This window comes from Bos indicus x Bos taurus, chromosome 9, assembly GCF_003369695.1.
Source record: "Bos indicus x Bos taurus breed Angus x Brahman F1 hybrid chromosome 9, Bos_hybrid_MaternalHap_v2.0, whole genome shotgun sequence".
Lineage (NCBI taxonomy): Eukaryota > Metazoa > Chordata > Mammalia > Artiodactyla > Bovidae > Bos > Bos indicus x Bos taurus.
The window spans coordinates 79,656,034-79,677,984 of NC_040084.1; the positions used below are offsets into that span (position 1 = coordinate 79,656,034).

Sequence of the window (21,951 nt, forward strand, 5' to 3'; positions counted from 1 at the left end):
TATCTTTTTTTTTGCTCTTTTTTATTTTGATATTTTGGCTTCCCAGGTGGCTCAATGGTAAAGAATTCACCTGCCAATGCAGGAGACACAGGAGATGCGGGTTTGATCCCTCGGTCAGGAAGATTCCCCTGGAGGAGGAAGTAGCAACCCACTCTAGTATTCTTGCCTGGAGAATCCCATGGATAGAGGAGCCTGGTGGGCTGTAGTCCATAAGATGGCAAAGAGGCCAACACACCTGAGCATGCTCACACAAGTTTTGATATTTAGAACTAAATTATACTTTCAGGTTATCATGAGTATCTTTCTTCAACTTTTTATAAACATTGGATTTGATTATTAGGATTTCTTGTACTTGGTATATGCTTCTCTGAGTCCAGAATCATAAGTTCTATATCTCATTTCATTTTAGCTTAAGAAACAGTTGGGTGATAATGAAGCTATTACTCAAGAAATAGTTGGTTCTGCACATTTGGAGAATTACGCTTTGAAAATGTTTTTGTATGCAGATAATGAAGATCGTGCTGGGAGATTTCACAAGTAAGTATAGAAAGATCAAATAAAAATGACAAGTTTTATTACTGTATAACCAGACTTTATCCAGTTTTTTTCTTAATAAGTTCCAGGATTCCTGATTAATGATTTAGGTGTTTGTTTTGGGTTTTTTTTTTTTGAATCTTAGAATAAGTCTGGGTTACAAGAGTGATCCTGGCTTTTTAGATAACATGGCTGAAAGATAAGTACCCAGAGCAAATTCATTTTCTCAGTAAATACACTCTAACTAGCCATTCTTTAGCAGTTAATAAAATCTGTGTTACTATTAACCAAAACATCCTGGTTCAGTGATACTGATTTTAAAAATTTCCAATCCCACCGACTCAAATGATTTGTCATTATAGTAAAACTTAAATACAAAGAAATACACGTAGCATAATATCGATTCAGATAGTATTGCCACTACATTTTCTAAAATGAAAAGCGTATTGTAAAAACCTTATTGTACCATATGCACCTGTAATATGTGTTGTCACTTCCTGCTAATACAGATTACAGAAGGAGCTCCATTGTGTTCCTAAAATCTGATTTTATTGAAAACATGAACTTCAGAGTGCTTTTTAAAACATTGGAAGTTTTTTTCTTGTAGCTACAAGACTAATTATGCATCTTACATTTTTCATTTAAATTAGATGAACTCTCTTTTCTCTTCCAGAAACATGATCAAGTCCTTCTATACTGCAAGTCTTTTAATAGATGTCATAACAGTGTTTGGAGAACTCACTGATGAAGTGAGTGTATATTCTTTATTGCCTTATTAGCTAGAGATCAGTATTGGTTGCTTTTTATTAGTTTTGTCATTGCATTGTTTATTTAGAGCACTTGTCCATCAGAAATGTAGTAAAAGCAAAACGTGTAATTTTAAATTGTCTACTAGCTACATTTTAAAAAGTTAAAAACAAAAGGTGAAATTATTTTTTAACAATAAATGTTGTTTTTTTGTAGTAGGTTCTTTAAATCCAGCATGTATTTAACACTTAGTGAGTGCATGGCTACTAAATTGGTCTCTGAACCCCAGGTTCATTGTTTTATTTTATTGAGTTTTTAAATATTACTGATCCTTGATGCTGTTAAATTTATTTATTGTTATTTGGTAAACATTACTGGAGGCAGAAATTTTTTAGGACTGTTTTTTTTTCCCTATTTTGTTTCTTGCCAGAAATACTATTGTTAGAGATTTGTTTCTATTGTAAAATGCATATACAACTTGATATTTTACGAGGTACTTCCTATCCGTTTTATCAGTTTGTTTCTCAGAACCACTTTGAGATAAGTTGAGCACATATTCATTTTATGTATGAGCAAATGGAGGCTAAGTGATGAACTTATTGCCATTAGTTCAGTGTTGTTTTCACTGTAGTGGGCTTTACCATTCACATGGAAAAATTGTTTTCTGAGAGGAGAGAGATTAATTTAGAAAGAGAAAGAAGAAAAGGGAGTTATAAACGAGACTGATAGAGGAATGTCTTATTAGTGATTTGAAATCTCTGGAGAGATTGCTTTTTATGAAAAATGATTTTTTTTTCAAAATGGTTAGCTGTTCAGAGTAAAGTTCCAAACAAACGAATCTATGAGACAGTTTACATTTTCATAAAACAGTATATCAAAACTGTGCAAAATATTCTTTGTTTATATGTAAAATGAAGTGAAGCTCCAGGGTTGATGATCATAAGCTAAGTTTTTGAGTTGGCAGAAATGTGCAGTACAGTTCAAAACTGCTAAATGAGGGACACCTTGTACTGAGTGTGACTGTCCCTTATATTTCAAAGTATCCCTGACCCTTGCCCACGGAGCATTCCTCCATCAGTCAGATGACTGGAAACCACCAGCAGATATTTCCAAACACCCTCTAGGATATGGGGCAATGCCCACTGAGGGCCACTTCTGTCAGATTTTCTTGAAATAGAGAAGTACTGAATATAATAGAAAACTGAAACTTGGAGTGTGAAAACCAGAGATGCTTCTCACTTACTTATATTTTATAGGTTCTATAAATCCACTGCTTGGCTCCATTTCTGCTCCCGTCTCCTGTCACTATTTATCTAGATTTTTTCCTGTTTTACTAGTATGCATTGTTGTTGTTGTTTAGTTGCCCAGTCATGTCCGACTCTTTTGTGACCCCATGGACTGTAGACCACCAGGCTCCTCTGTCCATGGGATTTTTTTGGAGAGTACCAGGTGGGTGAAGGAGAAAAAGAGACCTGATTAGAAAAGTAAGTCATAAGCCAGATTAGACAGATGATAAAAAGACTGGCATCTTTAGTAAGGGGACCTTTTTGAATAAAGAGCTATACTTTGAGCAAAAGAACTAGTTAATGATTACTGTGGAACTTCATACAAAGTGGGCTGTCTTTGACCTGAGGAATAATAATATGTTTAAACTTAGATTTAAAATTTGAAGTGCAGGTATACCAACCAAAAATAAATTGCCACAAGACTCTTGGAATCAAAAGACAAGAAATATGCAAAAGAGAGGTGAAAATTTGAGTCAGGAGAGTAGACAAACTCTCAGGTTAAGAAGATAGTTTTGAAAGAGAATATGGTTAGATAAACATCCTGATAAACACCTGCATGTAAAAGGCTAGAGAAAGAAGTGAATAAAGAAATACAATTAGAGAAGAGGATGGAAATGTCAGATGTCAGAAGAGAACGTCATAATGAGGCAAAGTAGCAGATTGGTTTGCCATATCCTTCTGAGTGTCTCTTCCTTCTGAGAGGCGTCTCCTACTTCTTACTTGGAGGAGCTGCTTTTACCCACATATCTCAGAAGCACACACCCAGTTCCATGAAGTTATAACTGCCAACAATGGGGAACCCAGACAATAAAAGTGACAGATACAGGAAAAAGAACAAAATGTTCACAAATCTTAAGTGAGTAATTGAGATTTTGTTTTGTTTTTGCTTTAATTAACAGACATATAAATGTCTCTATTTAGCATGTAATTCATCTGTATTTCAAAAGAAAAAAGAATCTAAGTTTACATTTAGGTACTAGAGCCAGACATCCTGGAATGTGAGGTCAAGTGGGCCTTAGAAAGCTCACTACAAACAAAGCTAGTGAAGGTGATGGAATTACAGTTGAGCTCTTTCAAATCCTAAGAGATGATGCTGTGAAAGTGCTGCACTCAATATGCCAGCAAATTTGGAAAACTCAGCAGTGGCCACAGGACTGGAAAAGGTCAGTTTTCATTCCAATCCCAAAGAAAGGCAGTGCCAGAGAATGCTCAAACTACCGCACAATTGCACTCATTTCATATGCTAGCAAGGTAATGCTCAAAATTCTCCATGCCAGGCTTCAAAAATATATGAACCGTGAACTTCCAGATGTTCAGGCTGGATTTAGAAAAGGCAGAGGATGAGAGATCAAATTGCCATCATCCATTGGATCATCGAAAAAGCAAGGGAGTTCCAGAAAAACATCTACTACTGCTTTATTGACTATGCCAAAGCCTTTGACTGTGTGGATCACAACAAACTGTGGAAAATTTTTCAAGAGAAGGGAATACCAGACCACTTTACCTGCCTCTTGAGAAATCTGTATGACGGTCAAGAACCAACATTTAGAACCAGACATGGAACAGCGAACTGGTTCCAAATCAGGAAAAGAGTATGTCAAGGCTGTATATTGTTACTCTGCTTATTTAACTTATATGCAGATTACATCATGAGAAACGCCGGGCTGGATGAAGCAAAAGCTGGAATCAAGATTGCTGGGAGAGATATCAATAACCTCAGATACACAGATGACACGACCCTAATGGCAGAAAGTGAAGAAAAACTAAAGCGCCTCTTGATGAAAGTGAAAGAGGAGAGTGGAAAAGTTGGCTTAAAGCTCAACATTCAAAAAACTAAGATCATGGCATCCAGTCCTATCACTTCATGGCAAATAGATGGGGAAACAATGGAAACAGTAACATTTTTTTTGGAGGGGGCTCTAAAATCACTGCAAATGGTGACTGCAGCCATGAAATTAAAAGACACTTGCTCCTTGGAAGAAAAGTTATGACCAACCTAGACAGCATATTAAAAAGCAGAGACATTACTTTGCCAACAAAGGTCCGTCTAGTCAAAGCTATGGTTCTTCCCGTAGTAATGTATGGGTGTGAGAGTTGAACTCTAAAGAAAGCTGAGCACCGAAGAACTGATGCTTTGAACTGTGATTTTGGAGAAGACTCTTGAGAGTCCCTTGGACAGCAAGGAGATCTAACCTGCCCATCCTAAAGGAAATCAGTCCTGAATATTCTTTGGAAGGGCTGATACTGAAGCTGAAACTCCAATACTTTGGCCACCTGATGTGAAGAACTGACTTACTTGAAAAGACCCTGATGCTGGGAATGATTGAAGGCAAGAGGAGAAGGGGACAAAAGAGGATAAGATGGTTGGATCACATCACCGACTCAATAGACATGAATTTGAACAAGCTCTAGGAGTTGGTGATGGACAGGGAAGCATGGTGTACTGCAGTCCATGGGGTTGCAAAGAGTCGGACACGACTGAGCGACTGAACTGAAGAACCCTTAACAAGGAACAGCTTCCTTAGTTATTTGAACATAGTAGCTAAAGCTGGAGAAGGCAGTGGCAACCCACTCCAGTACTCCTTCCTGGAAAATCCCATGGGTGGAGGAGCTTGGTAGGCTGCAGTCCAGGGGGTCGCGAAGAGTCGGACACAACTGAGCGACTTCACTTGCACTTTCCACTTTCATGCATTGGAGAAGGAAATGGCGACCCGCTCCAGTGTTCTTACCTGGAAAATCCCAGAAACGGGGGAGCCTGGTGGGCTGCCGTCTCTGGGGTCGCACAGAGTCGGACACGACTGAAGCAACTTAGCAGCAGCAGCAGTAGCGGCTAAAGACAGGACTATGTAATAGGACAAACGATAGGACTTCAAGAGGAGTTGGGGAAGATTTGTTTAGATACTGAGGATACTAAAGAATGAATGTAGTATAAGCATGAAAGGGACATTTTCCCAAAGTTTTTATGCTATTTTCTTTCCCTATCTCATCACATAACCTACTACATACTTCCTTTGCCTTGCATATACACTAAAGTAGGAAATCAACATCTGTTTTGGTGGTTAAAGGATCAAAAAATCAGGAGGGGTCTGAAATAGTATGGAGAAAATTAGGCTTATAGGGACGGCATGGAAAGGACGTTCCTGAAGTTATTTTATTGGGCTTAGATTTATTCTTTGTGTCTTCATGTAAATCCTGCATTTTAATTAGAAAAGGAATTGTACACACAATTAATGTGTACGTATAAGTAGGTACTTTTCACTGCCTTACATATGTTTGTTACAGCATGCAAAATTTGTATATCCAGTGAAAGTTGTATATATCAAAATTATAATTTCTTTGGCATACAGTACTGACATTTCTCATATCCATTATTAAACGATCTTATCCTTAACATGACTAGTGAGTGGGTTTTTGACCATGATTGAAGATTGACAAGGAAAGTAAAATACTGGCAAGATTGTCCATGCATCAGTAACATAATCCCCCAGCCAACCAGTTTGATCACCCTAGTTTCAAATTCTGTTTTCTCTTACTTTTAGTGTTGTTTTGTTCCATCATTTTCCATTTCTAGAAATGGCATCTCCATCATTATCACTGAGGTAATAGCTTTTTCAAAACAATGATTTAAAGTGTTACAATTGTAAACAGTGCTCCACTTTAGCAGCTGCTGCCAAAACAGATAAATTAGATGGTCACCGGCGTTAACTTTCAGTTGTAGGTTCTCGTTGTTGAAGAAATCTAAGGCTTGTATTTATTAATTTATGTTTTAAGCACTTGATGCCCAAATCCAGATGCAAACTATTGGAACATTGCTTATTTCAGAATAGCTATTAATCCCATGAGATGTTTTAACTTACAACAGTTATAACTGTTACTTATAACAGTTGTAACTCATTCCCTTCTTTCAACTTTCACTTCAGTTCATTCTGTACTTTAAAAACACTAGCAGAGACAAAGACAGGAAACAGAAAGGTGGGAAAAGAATGAGTTTAAGGATTTCAGGTAGGCAGATTTTTTTTTAATATATACTCCTGTGGGTAGCTTTCAGGACTTGCTATATCTTATTTGTTCATTTATAAAGGAAATGTAATGGTTATTAACTGCATAGTATCTCACAGTTTTTTGATAAAACTTAAACTCTTCAAAAAGATTGTTCCTCTTGCTTCTCAAAGAATGCTAGTTGAGAAACATTAAAGCCTACAATAACAAAAAATAGGGAAGGGAAAGTCATGATTATCTTATATTTTTATTTGTATATTTTAAAATAATCTTTTAATTTTGTCATCTTTATAATCAAGATAATGATTTAATTAGCATTAAATTTTTAATGCTGTCTTTAATCATTTTAATTATATTTTCTAAAGTTTAAAAAATAGTATTTTTTTTTGCTATCAGCTCTGAAAAATTTTAAAAGAACAGAAAGGTAGTTGTCAGAGCCAGGCCTTACTGAACTCCAAACCAAGAGGTCATTTTACCTCTCTGGAATTGGTTTTTCCTCTGTAAATAAAATGGGAAGCATGGTTGAGCAGATCTCTGAGGTCCTTTGCAGCTATCTAGATCTATGATTATACATGCCAAGCATGCAAGAAGAGATGGGAGAGGGCAAATAAAAAACAAAGATGAGAAAGGAAACAAAAAAGGAAAGGAGAGAAGCAAATATAGTTTTTGATTAAAAGCTCCAAAAGGAGAGATGAGAAATTACCCATATAAGTTGTATAAATGATAATGAAAAGTAGAGCCACCAGAAATGATGACAGCAAAAAACTAATCTCTAGTAATAAAAAAGGAGAAGAAACATGATATGGCATTGTGGGGGTTATCAGTGTAGGAGGTAACAGGGTGAACATCTAGGGCCATCTGTATGGCATTTATACATAAAGATGTGAAGTCTTCTAATTAAATTTATTTAACATTTCAGCCTTTTTTTAAAGGTCAGTCATTCACAAGCTATGTTACTACAGATAACCTAATGAATTTTCCTATTTTAGGCTCTTTTTCCATGCTCTCCTCCATCATTGTTTTAGTGAAGAACCTAACAGAGACTTTTCCTTTCCTGGTATTGCAAGTCCAGGCTCCTTCTTGGTACTTCTTACCAGTCCCTTTTTACATTTGTCAGACCTATCTGCTTACCGCCATCTCCACTTTCACCGTTGTAAACTGTTTTTTTTTTTTTTAGCTGCTTTGTCTGGGTCTTGCCTTCTCTACAAGTCTTAGCTACGTTATTCTAGCCCTTATGTGCATTTTTCCATTCTCTCAGATTTTCCATGATTGGGATTAACTATATGATTGTGAAACTATAAATGCATTAACTTAAGGTTTATATATTGTATTTTAGAATAATTATACTGCACATCCTCAAAGGAAGAACTTTGTCTCATTCTACTATTACATCATATTTGGCAGTAACTATAAATTTGGACATTGGTTAAAATCTCAGAGTGAAAACAGTAGCTATTCAGTAGCTGTTTAGCTATAGCTATTTCAAAAGTTGCTATAGTTTCATTTTTCTATCTATAAAAGAAGATAAGGTTCAGACTTGCTTACACAGAACTTCTTTTATAATTCTTATAAAATGCAATAGATATAATCTTTCTTGGTCTATTTTCTGACTTTTTTTCCTTTTAATTTCATGTCAGTATTCATAGTTGCCCCAAATTTTTAAAGTCTACATTTTCTTTAGTCTTTAGCTTTAAAAAAAAAATACTTTATCTGTTGCTATTCTGTTTCTAAGCTCTCCTATCTGTTTGGTAGACCCTGGTTCAATTACACGGTCAGGAAGATCCGCTGGAGAAGAAATAGGCAACCCACTCCAGTATTGTTGGGCTTCCCTGTGGCTCAGCTGGTAAAGAATCCACTTAGAATATGGGAGACCTGGGTTCAATCCCTGGGTTGGGAAGATCCCCTGGAGAAGGGAAAGGCTTCCCACTCCAGTATTCTGGCCTGGAGAATTCCACGGACTGTATAGTCCATGGTGTCCCGAAGAGTCAGACATGACTGAGCAACTTTCATTTAACTCTTTTAACTGTGCTTTATATAATTCCATCTCAGAATTTGATTAAATTTATAGTCATGTAAACTTTTACCATTCCTATAGCTGTCTTGGAATCAGTGACCCAGTTTTAGGTATAGAGTCACCAGAGTATATGTTAAATTTTTTACTTTTCTGTTGTGAAGCAAGCAATGTTCAAACCATAAATAGGTTATATTCCTACTTGAACATCTTGTGTTAACTACTTATGGCCGCGTTGATAGACTTCCTTTTATTGTATTTTAGGTTTATTTCACTTCTAGCATGTTTGAGGAGCAGATACCATTTTACCTTTATCTGTTGAATTTCTGCTAATTTGAGGGAATCAAATGGTATGTTTTCCTGCCCTCATGGGGGTAGTGTTCCAACTTGGAAAGAGAAGCAGAATAACTGATTGTGATGCTATACGGTGTAGTAAGGGCAAAATACAGTAAAGGGATATACTCCTGCCGTTTGTCTGGCACTGTACTTAGACACTTTTTTCACTTTCACAACCCTGAATTACAGTGAGAAAACAGACTCAGAAAATATAAGTTCCTTATGCCCAGATGCTATGCCCCAGTGCAGTATTCACAAACTCTCTGTGATAAAGGTCCAGCCTCTTTTTTTTTTTCCTTTTAATAGCCATTGTGTTGCAGACTGATTGTTTTGTAAAATACAAGTTATGATTATCTAGAAAAATAACACTTTAAAGAGACATATAAAATACAAGCCAGATTTGTTTTGTCTGCTAAATGCTCTCAATTTCTGTACTATCTTGTCACAAAACTGGTAAACAGTTTGCGAGCCAGCTCTGGTTCTCGGACCATATTTTGATTGGCGCTAACCTACATTCCTCTATTGGAGCTCCTAGAGAATCCTGTTTATATTTCAATCTGGAACTCTCCCTACTTAAAAAACAGAGCTGCAACATAACTAGGATGATCATGTACATGAATAGCTGGCTTCAAAGGAGATGATCTGTTTAAGGTATTCATTTGCAGTGGAAAGTTTGGAATTATTGCTAGCCTGGAAAACCATGGTAGATTAGAAGAAATGCATCTCCTTACAAAAATCATGAGTTTTTCTTTTTTTGTTTTTATTGGCTGTGTTGGGTCTTCATTGCTGCATGCAGGCTTTCTCTACTTGGGGAGGGAGGTAGGGTTACTCTTCATTGCCATGCTGGGCTTCTCATGGCACAGCCTTCTTGTCTTGTTGCATAGCATGGGCTCTAGGCACTTGGGCTCAGTAGTTGTGGTACATGGGCTTAGTTGACCTGTGGCATATAGATCTTCATATGACAGATCTTTGTGGCATATGACAGACTTCATTTTTTTGAGCTCCAAAATCACTGCAGATGGTGACTGCAGCCATGAAATTAAAAGACACTTACTCCTTGGAAGAAAAGTTATGACCAACCTAGAGAGCATATTAAAAAGCAGAGACATTACTTTGCCAACAAAGGTCCGTCTAGTCAAAGCTATGGTTCTTCCAGTAGTCATGTATGGATCTGAGAGTTGGACTCTAAAGAAAGCTGAGCGCTGAAGAACTGATGCTTTTGAACTGTGGTGTTGGAGAAGACTCTTGAGAGTCCCTTCAACTGCAAGGAGATCCAACCAGTCCATCCTAAAGGAGATCAGTCCTGAGTGTTCATTAGAAGGACTGATGCTGAAGCTGAAGCTCCAATACTTTGGCTACCTAATGCAAAGAACTGACTCATTTGAAAAAACCCTGATGCTGGGAAAGATTGAAGGCAAGAGGAGAAGGGGACAACAGAGGATGAGATGGTTGGATTGCATAACCGACTCAGTGGACATGAGTTTGAGTAAACTCCTGGAGTTGGTGATGGACAAAGAGGCCTGGCGCGCGGCAGTCCATGGAGTCACAAAGAGTTTGACATGACTGAGCAACTGAACTGACACTGAACTAACATGGATCTTCCCAGGCCAAGGATCAAACCTGTGTCCCCTGCATTGACAGGCAGATTCTTAATCACTGGACCACCAGAGAAGTCCCCAAGTCATGTGTTTTGTACATATATCATACCTTAAGTTTTCATGCTCTCACTATATACTGAAAGTCTCATTCTTAGTAATTATAATAATAAATAGATCTATGAGGGTAGTATTGTCTCTCTTGCTAGATTAGAAATTTCTCTTTTATTCACCTCTGGATAATAATTGCCAAGAACAGTGGCTTGTATCTGCTCTTCAGTTAACTGTAAGTGAATGGAGTAGTTTTGCATGCAGTGTTAGTATAATGTGGTTAAGAGTACTGCAGGCATTGACCTCAAAATTCCATATGCCACTTTGTAACTGTGTGACTTTGGGTAATTTATTAGAGTTATGTAAACTTGTTCCCACGTCTGTAAAATGAGGAAAAGTATAAAGCCTGCTTCATGAAGGTGTCCTGGATTTTAAATGAGAAAATTCATGTAAAGCCTTTAACAAAGTACCTAGCATATAGTAAATGCTCAACAAACATTAGTTTTTGCTTTTCTTAGTTGGTGGATGATCTTCTAGTGTCCTGTGTTTAGAAAGGATATCCTTATCTACTCAATCTTACATATTAAGGTATATTTATTCAGAAATAAGCATTATGTATTATTACTTTATATTTGGATGTCCAGCATATATGGTTGGAGTTCCAAAACAGACTAGAAAGAAAGTGTTGAAAAAATAATGGCCATACACTTTCTAAACTGGGAGAAAAAATACTTGTGGATCCAAGAAGCTCAGTGAATCTCTACTAAAATAAACACAAAGAAACCATACCCAAGAGCATCATGGTCCAACCTGTAAAGATCACTGATGGAAGAAAGAAATCTTGAAGGAGCAGTCTTGGGAAATAACGCATTACACGCAAGGTAACAGTGCTTTGAAAGATGGTTGATTTCTCTTTTTCTTTTAAACATTCTGCCAAGAAGATAATGAAATTGGCATATTTAAAGTACTAAATATACTTTGGCCACCTGATGCAAACAGCTAACTTATTGGAAAAGACCTTGATGCTGGGAAAGATTGAAGGCAGGAGGAGAAGGGGACAACAAAGGATGAGATGGTTGGATGGCATCACCAACTCGATGGACATGAGTTTGGGTAAGCTCCGGGGGTTGGTGATGGACAGGGAAGCCTGGCGTGCTGCAGAGAGGGGTTGCAAAGAGTCAGACATGACTGAGTGAACTGAACTGAAAGTACTGAAAAAAAAAAAAAATGAGCAAAAAACCCTGACAACTCAGAATTCTATGTAGAGCAAAGCAAATAATGAAGGTAATACTCCAAATAGGAAAAGGAGTACGTCAAGGCTGTATATTGTCACCCTGCTTATTTAACTCCTATGCAGAGTACATCTTGAGAAACGCTGGGCTGGGTGAAGCACAAGCCGGAATCTAGATTGCCAGGAGAAATATCAATAACCTCAGATATGTAGATGATACCACCCTTATGGTAGAAAGTGAAAAGGAACTAAAAAGCCTCTTGATGAAAGTGAAAGTGGAGAGTGAAAAAGTTGGCTTAAAGCTCAACATTCAGAAAACGAAGATCATGGCATCTGTTCCCATGACTTCATGGGAAATAGATGGGGAAACAGTGGAAACAGTGTCAGACTTTATTTTTATGGGCTCCAAAATCACTGCAGATGGTGATTGCAGCCATGAAATTAAAAGACGCTTACTCCTTGGAAGGCAAGTTATGACCAACCCAGATAGCATATTCAAAAGCAGAGACGTTACTTTGCCAACAAAGGTCCATCTAGTCAAGGCTATGGTTTTTCCAGTGGTCATGTATGGATGTGAGAGTTGGACTGTGAAGAAAGCTGAGCGCCAAAGAATTGATGCTTTTGAACTGTGGTGTTGGGGAAGACTCTTGAGAGTCCCTTCAGCTGCAAGGAGATCCAACCAGTCCATCCTAAAGGGGATCAGTCCTGGGTGTTCAATGAAAGGACTGATGCTGAAGCTGACACTCCAGTACTTTGGCCACCTCATGCAAAGAGTTAATTCATTGGAAAAGACCCTGATGCTAGGAAGGATTGGTTGCAGGAGGAGAAGGGGATGACAGAGGATGAGATGGCTAGATGGCATCACCGACTCGATGGATGTGAGTCTGGGTGAACTCCGGGAGTTGGTGATGGACAGGGAGGCCTGGCGTGCTGCGGTTCATGGGTGGCAGAGTCAGACACGACTGAGCGACTGAACTGAACTGAATACCTTCAAATAATGAAGGTAAAATAAAAGGCATTTTTAAATCAATTAATTCATGACTAGAAGTTCTGCAATAAAGAACTAAAGAACAGCAGAAAGGAAGCTTTTCAGGATGAAAGAAAATGATTCTAGATGACAACTTGAATTTATAGGAAGGAATAAAGTATAATGATATAGTGTATAATATTGATACATAAAACTATATATTTTTTCTTCATTTCTTTAAATAAATATATGCCTGTTTAAGTAAAAATCATTGTAACTATACATATATATATTTGGTAAACCCAAAAGAGAGCAGAGAAAGGGAATAGGGAGAAACAGGAATAGATAGGACTAATATAAAACAAATGGCAAATTTTAAGCCTACATACAGCTGTATGAGTACATACTATAAATGTAAATGAAATAACACTCCAAATTAAAAGTAGAGATTTATAAAAGAGCAAGCCTTAACTTTATACTATTTATAAGAGACATCCTTATTTTGAAAATGAAATGATGAAAAAATAATCAATGTAAATATACTAAGTTAGAAAGATTGGAAGTGGTCATATTAGATAAGGTAAATTTTAAGGTGTTTTACTAGAGGTAAAATGGGCCATTTTGTTCATCAGTTGTTACAGTTCATTAAGAAGATACCAGTTATAAATGTCTGTGTATCTCGTAAGACTTTAAAACTTTATGAAAAAAAAGTGATAGAAATAAAGAAAAAATATAAAAAATCCTAATTATAGTTGGAGATTTTAACATGCTCCTCTCAGTCATTGGTGGATAAATAGTTTAAAAACAGATTAACTAAAATGAATAAAGACTGGCCACATCTCAAATATTGACTAGAATGTGCAAACAAGAGCTTTCATATATTGCTTGGTGAAAATGTTAGATGTAATAACCACTTTGGGAAAAGATTTGGCTGATTTTTATAAAGTTAAACATCCACCTACCTTTTATCCAGCCATTCCTCAGTGTTTATCCAAGAGAAATGAAAACATATCCAGAAAAGACTTGTTCAAGAGTGCTCATAGGAACTTTATTCATAATAGCCTAAAGCTGGAAACAACCCAAATGTCCACCAACAGAGGAACTGATAAATAAATTGTGCTTCTATTAAGGTATGAAAAGGTGCTACTGACGTACCCTAAAACATGCTTCAATTTTGTAGACGTTATGCTGAGCAAAAAAAAAAAAAACAGAAGAATACAAACTGTATGATTCGCTTCATATAAAGTATTACAATATTTAACTTTATTCTAGTGAAGAAAATTAGTATTTTGGTGTGTGTTGTATTTTGATAAGAATACATTATACACTTATGAATCTTTTTGTCAAAACTCAGCCAACTATATACACTTAAGATTTGTACATAGCAAGGTATATCAATTTTACCACACCAAAAAAATGCTGAATATTGAACTATTATTAGTAGGTTTGGTTTTTCTTGATAGTATTTGGTTGGCAGTTCTAAAACTGCATACTCTGTATTCAAGAATTGTGCAATTGAGTAAATATATTGAGGGAGCCGGGTTTCTAACTTCTGGGAAAGGAAGGTACATTAGGGGATGGGAGAAGACTAGATTGTGTTATAGTGTTGGATTCGAATTGGCGATGTCCATATTAACCCATGCTTTTAAATATATTATACAAATAAGGCAAACTAGAATATGTATTTAAATAGTTATATATATATAAATATGTGTATAGACAATAACTGTGTTTATGTACATGCAGTGTATATACATAGATTTGTGTATACATGCGCATAAAACATAATATCCATATCTCTGTACTGAAAGGACCTAGAAGCAATGATGCATCAATAACAGTGAGCACGTGTAGTGCCTGAGTTTGGATTCTAAATACCCTTCAGGGCTCACAGAACTGAATCTTGGGCTGGGTCAGGGAAAGTCCTAGATGAAGCTGGGCCTTCTTATTCTGCCAGAAAATAAAGAAGTGGTTCACATAATCACAAGCACATATCAGAAAGATCCAGAAGCCAACTTGAAAGTGTTCCTACTGTCTGTATCAGGGACAATTTGACTACCAAAATATGGTCTTAATAGGTAACCCATTGAAAAGTAAGAGTTCATGGCTCCCTACTGAAGCATACAATGAAATAAATAAATAATGAAAGGATAGAGAAAGCTTCTTACAGTAAAGTTATGACTAATAAGTAGAGAAGTAGAGAAATAACAATAAAGTTAGAAATCATTCATGGGGTTTAAAACTAGTAGGTAGAAAATTTGGTGAAGAACAAGATGTTTATGTTAGTATCTAAATATCTCCCCCTCAAATTATTTATTAAGTTTAAAAGGAAAAATATTAAGCTAGTAATGGAGAAAGCTGTCTGATACCACCTTAACCAAGTCGTCAAACCTAATACAGCCAGTAACGGGACCAACTAATACTGTGTGCCTCCTAATGAGTTGAAATAAGAAAGACAAACATCTCACAACCTGAACCTAATCATAAGGAAACGTCAGACAAATCCAAACTGAAATGTCAGTGTCCAGAAACACTAATAACAAAGGCTGTCTGGATCAAAGGCTGAAAAGACCTGACAACTAAATCAGGTTTGCTTTTTAAGTTATTAAAAATAGACCCAAGGGAGGAACTACCAAGGACATCACTGGGCCATTTATAAAATTAATTGGGATTGTGTATCAGATAGTACTCTTGTGTAAGTGTTAAATTTCCTGATTTTAATAACCATTGTCTATGAGATTGTCCTTCATCTTGGAAAATGCTTAATGAAAGGGTAAGAGGGCAGAGTGACTTAAATTAGTACTGATAAAAATGCAGTTAACATTTTGCATACTAAGAAGTCAGGCATATGTAAGTAGATTGATAAAATGTAAACAATTGGGTGATCTGAGTGAAAGATTCTGTACTAGTCTTAAAAACTTTTCTCCCAGCTTAATGAAATTATATAAAATAAATTACTTCTGAAAACATATATATCTGTATATATATAGAGAGAGAGGTTTTTTTTTCCCCAAAAAAAGATATTAGCTTCTTTTCTTGCCCTGGTGGACTAGGTTTTATATGATTAATGCTCATACCTTCTTTGGATGAAAGTAGAAAGTGAAAGTCATGTCAGATTATTTGCGACCCCATGGACTGTACAGTCCTTGGAAGTCTCCAGGGCAGAAAGAATACTGGTGTGGGTAGCCTTTCCCTTCCCCAAGGGATCTTCCCAACCCAGGGATCCAACCCAGGTCTCCCTCATTGTGGGCAGATTCCTCTGTCCCTGGGGATTCTCCAGGCAAGAATACTGGACTAGGTTGCCATGCCCTCCTCCAGGCTGTCTTCCCAACCCAGGGATCGAACCCAGATCTCCCTCATTGCGGGCAGATTCTTTATCAGCTGAGCTACCAGGGAAGCCCAAGAATACTGGAGTGAGCGGTATATCCCTTCTCCAGGGGACATTCTTGACCCAGGAATCGAACCAGGATCTCCTGTATTGCAGGCGGATTCTGTACTAGCAGAGCTACCAGGAAAGCCGACTTTGGATATCTTTTGGCTAATTGGAGTATACATTCCAAATATTGTAAAAAATAGAGTAAATTTAAATGTGCATTTTAGTTAAGATTTTTTGCTACAGTTTTACTCTCATTTTTGTTGTTTTTTTTTTGTAAAATTCTAGTTGCTTTGAAAAATAAAAAGGCGTAAAATTTTGAATAAATCTACATGAAATGTGTAATTTGTGATTATAAACTTCAGTATTTGAATCATTGTGATAGTAAATTTGTTGAATATGTACTTTTAAAGTGATTCTCATTGTGCTATGTCCAATGTTAATAGGAGTTATATATAGCCCTAATTTTTTGTGTATAATATACTTGGAAGATCATGGCATCCAGTCCCATCACTTCATGGCAAATAGATGGAGAAACTGGAAAACAGTGGCTGACTTTATTTTTTGGGGCTCCAAAATCATTGCAGATGGTGACTGTAGCCATGAAATTAAGAGACGCTTACTCCTTAGAAGGAAAGTTATGACCAACCTAGAGACCATATTAAAGAGCAGAGACATTACTTTGGCAACAAAGGTCTGTCTAGTCAAGGCTATGGTTTTTTCAGTAGTCGTGTATGAATGTGAGAGTTGGACTATAAAGTAAGCTGAACGCTGAAGAATTGAGGCTTTTGAACTATGGTGTTGGAGAAGACTCTTCAACTGCAGAGATCCAACCAGTCCATCCTAAAGGAGATCAGTCCTGAGTATTCATTGTAAGGACTGATGTTGAAGCTGAAACTCTAATACTTTGGCCACCTCACGCAAAGAGCTGACTCATTTGAAAAAACTCTGATGCAGGGAAAGATTGAAGGCAGGAGGCGAAGGGGATGACAGAGGATGAGATGGTTGGATGGCATCACCAACTCAATGGACATGAGTTTGGGTAAACTCTGGGAGCTGGTTATGGACAGGGAGGCCTGGCATGCTGCGGTCCGTGGGGTTGCAAAGAGTCAGACATGACTGAGCGACTGAACTGACTGATACTTGGGAGAATTGTGGGCCTAAGGGTACAGATGTATTATCTGTGATGTTGTCACCAAGTTAGAGATTTTTACTTTCTTTCATGTCGCTAACTACTTCGAAATGTTATGAAAACTGTGACCAATCTTCCATCCATACGTGTATTGCTTTTTTGCATATAACTTAGGGAGTTTCAAGGATACCCTTAACCCTATCCCCTGACTTTTCCTTGGAAGCCCAAGTCAACCTGTGCACTCAAGTTTAATGTTCACATGTATTCATTAGCAAAATGCCATTCTAGGACAACCAGCTTCAGAATCATTTGCGGTACTTGATTTTAAAAAAACATGGATTCCAGAATCTGCTCTCCATTCATTCATTCACCAAATATTTGTTAATCTCTACTATATTCTAGACACCATTCTAGGCACTAGTAATACAGCAGTGGATTAAATCCCTGACATCATAGGAATCACATTTCTCTGGTAAGGATAGACATTAAACAAATAAATGTTTAGTGTGTCAGATAAACATCATGGGAAGTCTCTCATGGTGGGGATAGGAAGTTCAGTTTAAATAAGGTATTTGGGAAAGGTCTCACTAAGAAGACAACATGGAAACGAAGCTCTGAAGAAGATAATGAAATGAATCATACAGATGTTCCAGGAAGAGACAAAAAGTGCCAAGATTTGTGAACAGCAGAGTTACCCATTAAAGTTCAAGACATAACAAGAAAGACAATGTAGCTGAATCGAGAGTGAGAGGAATGGAGGGAGGTGAGGAGGTGGGCAGGGAGTTCAAACATAATTGATTGAATTTGACTGCTGTGTTTAAAGTATTATTACATTATAATGGACAGGGTGAAAATAGGGAGACCTATCAGTATATTATTAATGAAGTGAGGGCAGTGGTGGCTCAGACCAGAATTTGCGATAGAAAACATTATGAGTAGTGGTTAGACTCGAGATATATTTTGAATGTAGAGCTGACAGAATTTAAAAGATTCATTGGTAGAATATGAGAAATCAGGGGCTTAAAAATAACTTCAGAGTTTTGGGCCTGAACAACAAAAACAACAAGGCGTTTACTGACTTGTGGAGGAACAAATTTGGTAGAGGAAGATCTAAAATCAGTTTTGAACTTTGGGTGTTTTGAGCTATCAAATATACAAGTGAAGTGCTGAGCTGAATTATACATCCTGGCGTTCAAAAGAGAGGTCTGAGCAGAGGATATGAATTTGAGAGTTGTCACATCGTATTTAAAGCCGTTAGACAGGAAGAGATAGTCAAGGTCAAAGTTTGGAAAATTTGTCCAAGAACTGAATGCTGTGGCACTCCCCACCTGGAGATGAGAAAGAATCAAATCCATATGAAGGACTGAAAAGGAACACCTAGCAAGGCACAGAGCACCGAAAGACCTTAAGAACCAGGAAACCAATGTAAAGGAATTGCAAAGAGGTCAAAGTACTCCACTTTCCATGCTGGTGGGAACAAGTAAGATGAGATTTAAGCTTTGAATTTAGCAAGAGAGGAGTAATCCTCAACCTTGACAAAAGCAATTCCAGTGCATACTGGAGATAAAACTTGCATAGGATGGGTTCAAGAGGAACAATTGTAGACAGATAATATAAAGCATTTTCTTTCAAAGTGGCTTTTTGGTTTCCTGGTGGAGAATGATTTATATCAGATTTTCTATAGTTTAGACCAGGAGTTTATTTTTTATTATACCCTAATATGATTTTTGTGTGCACCAGATTTGAGAACCCCCCTTATAACATATGATTGGTGTTTGCTACCAATCATTCTTCAGTATAGCAAGTGCAAGTGATTTAAAAATAAATGAAAATTCTTGTTTAACCACTGCTGACTCCAGTGGCCAAAATTTACAGATATCAGCGACTCATCAGCCTAATCACAAAACAGGAACTTAAAGGCCAGGGACAAAAGTTTAAAAAAAAAGAAAAGAAATTTTTTTTTTTTTTTGGTAATTACTATTTCCCTGAAAGGATGTCTGTAGTCAGCCAAAAGAGTTAAAAGATTTCAAAAATATTAACATCTTGAAATTCTCCTTTTCAAATACTGTTTTATATTTAGCATCATTTATTTTAAAACAATTGAAAAGTGAATTAGCTTTGCATTACAACTGCCAAAATCTGCTCAAACTGTAAGCACCAGTTTCTAGAGGCATCTTGGAAATAGTGGGGATTAAAAATTAAACTATTGTATTGATTTATCTGCTTTGGAGGAGTTTTTTTTACTGTATTTATTAAAATGAACCCATTTCTGGTTAATATTTTTTAAATCTCACATACTAATGAAGGAACCCAAGATGGTTTAAATATCTCTATACTATTCATACTATGAAATTAGGAATGAAGGAACCTTCTAAAATCATTACAATACTACTTGCTTAACTAAGTCTTTAGACAATTTTAAATTATTTCAAGCCAAAGAAAATATGTCTCATTTTAAAAAGATTCCAAAAGAAAGTAATTTAATTCTCCTAAGCAATTTATTCATTTACTTTCAAAGTGATTCTATTTACCAAAATATGTCCCGTATAAACACACATTAAGTATCTAACCTTTGACTATTTAAAAGCCCATTTTTCTGTATTTTATATATTCCTGTCTAAATTGCAAATTGCATTTTGCTAATTGTAGCTAACCAGAGCACCTTGAAATGGGATAGCTGAGTTGACTGCTAGTGTGGCCTTGGGTAAGTCATTTTACTTTTGTAATGCCACTTCCTCATTTCTATGATGATGGAATTATAGATTCCTAAGAGAAAAACATGAAGAAAATATTATGGACTTTAGATAATTCAGGTATCACATTTAATGATGGGAGTTATTGCCTGATTTTCACATTGGACTCCAAAGCACATGGCTAACAGTTCATCTCATTATTGCTAGCACTTAGCATGGTAAGTGACTTGAGTAAATGCCAGATACCTGTGGACTTCCTGGGAATCAGGGTGTCATGGGAATATGAGCCTCAGAGAGGAGGAGACTTTTGACATCTTAAGAGGAAACCTCTCTCATGAGAGGAAGAATAGCATGAGAAAAGACTGAAAATGAGACAGAATCCCAATTGGAGTGAGGGTAAGGGTAGGAAATGAGACTTAAGCCATGTCCATAAAGTGGAAGGCTTTGAATGCTGGGTTAATCTGTATTTTACAATGATTCAGGCTTTAATGTCTCAGAGCCTTAGTGTGAGTAAAACGTAACCTGCTTAAATTTCATGGTTATGGTAAGGACTAGTTAAAGGGACAACATGTGAAAGTGCTTTATAACCTACAGTTAGTTCAGTAGCTCAGTCGTGTCAGACTCTTTGCGACCCCATGGACTGTAGCACTCCAGGCTCCCGTCTATCACCAACTCCCGGAGCTTTTTCAAACTCAGGTCCATTGAGTCGGTGATGCCATCCAACCATCTCATCCTCTGTCATCCCCTTCTCCTCCTGCCTTCAATCTTTCCCAGCATCAGGGTCTTTTCATATGAGTCAACTCTTCATATCAGATGGCCAAAGTACTGGAGTTTCACCTTGAACATCAGTCCTTCCAATGAATAATTAGAACTAATTTCCTTGAGGATTGACTGCTTGGATCTTCTTCCAATCCAAGGGACTCTCAAGAGTTTTCTCCAACACCGCACTTCAAAAGCATCAGTTCTTCGACACTCAGCTTTCTTTATAGTCCAACTCTCACATCCATACATGACTACTGGAAAAACCATAGCCTTGACTAGATGAACCTTTGTTGGCAAAGTAATGTCTCTGCTTTTTAATATGCTGTCTAGGTTGGTCATAGCTTTTCTTTCCAGGAGCAAGCATCTTTTAATTTCATGGCTGCAATCACCATCTGCAGTGATTTTGGAGCCCCCCAAAATAAAGTCTGTCACTGATTCCATTGTTTCCCCATCTAATTGCCATGAAGTGATGGGACCAGATGCCATGATCTTAGTTTTTTGAATGTTGAGTTTTAAGCCAGCTTTTTCACTGTCCTCTTTCACTTTCATCAAGAGGCTCTTTAGTTCTTCTTTGATTTCTGCCATAAGGGTGGCATTGTCTACATATCTGAGGTCATTGGTACTTCTCCCTGCAGTCTTGATTCCAGCTTGTGCTTCATCCAGCCCAGCATTTTGCATGATGTATTGTGCATAGAAGTTAAATAAGCAGGGTGACAATATACAGCCTTGATGTATTCCTTTCCCAATTTGGAACCGATCCGTTGTTCCATGTCTAGTTCTAACTGTTGCTTCTTGACCTGCATACAGATTTCTCAGGAGGCAGGTAAGGTGGTCTGATATCCCTTCTCTTGAATTTTCCACAGTTTGTTGTGATCCACACAAAGGCTTTGGCGTAGTCAATAAAGCAGAAGTAGATGTTTTTCTGGTATTCTCTTGCTTTTTCTGTCATCCAACGGATGTTCGCAGTTTGATCTCTGGTTCCTCTGCCTTTTCTAAATCCAGCTTGAATATCTGGAAGTTCACAGTTCACATACTGTTGAAGCCTAGCTTGGAAAATTTTGAGCATTACTCTGCTAGTGCGTGAAATGAGTGCAATTGTGTGGTGGTTTGAACATTCTTTGGCATTGCCTTTCTTTGGGATTGGAATGAAAGCTGATCTTTTCCAGTCCCATGGCCACTGCTGAGTTTTCCAAATTTGCTGGCATATTGAGTGCAGCACTTTCACAGCATCATC

The 21,951-nt window shown here is 37.1% G+C and overlaps 1 protein-coding gene across 2 annotated transcripts in view; it reads left to right on the forward strand.

Moving 5' to 3' along the window:
• VTA1 (vesicle trafficking 1) overlaps positions 1 to 21,951 on the forward strand; it is a 70,499-nt gene that overhangs the window by 22,664 nt on the left and 25,884 nt on the right. For both annotated transcript variants that reach the window (XM_027551720.1, XM_027551719.1), the window contains exons 3-4: positions 410 to 537; positions 1,208 to 1,283. In XM_027551720.1, coding sequence (XP_027407521.1) covers positions 410 to 537; positions 1,208 to 1,283 — 204 coding nt within the window. The remainder of the gene's footprint in view (positions 1 to 409; positions 538 to 1,207; positions 1,284 to 21,951) is intronic.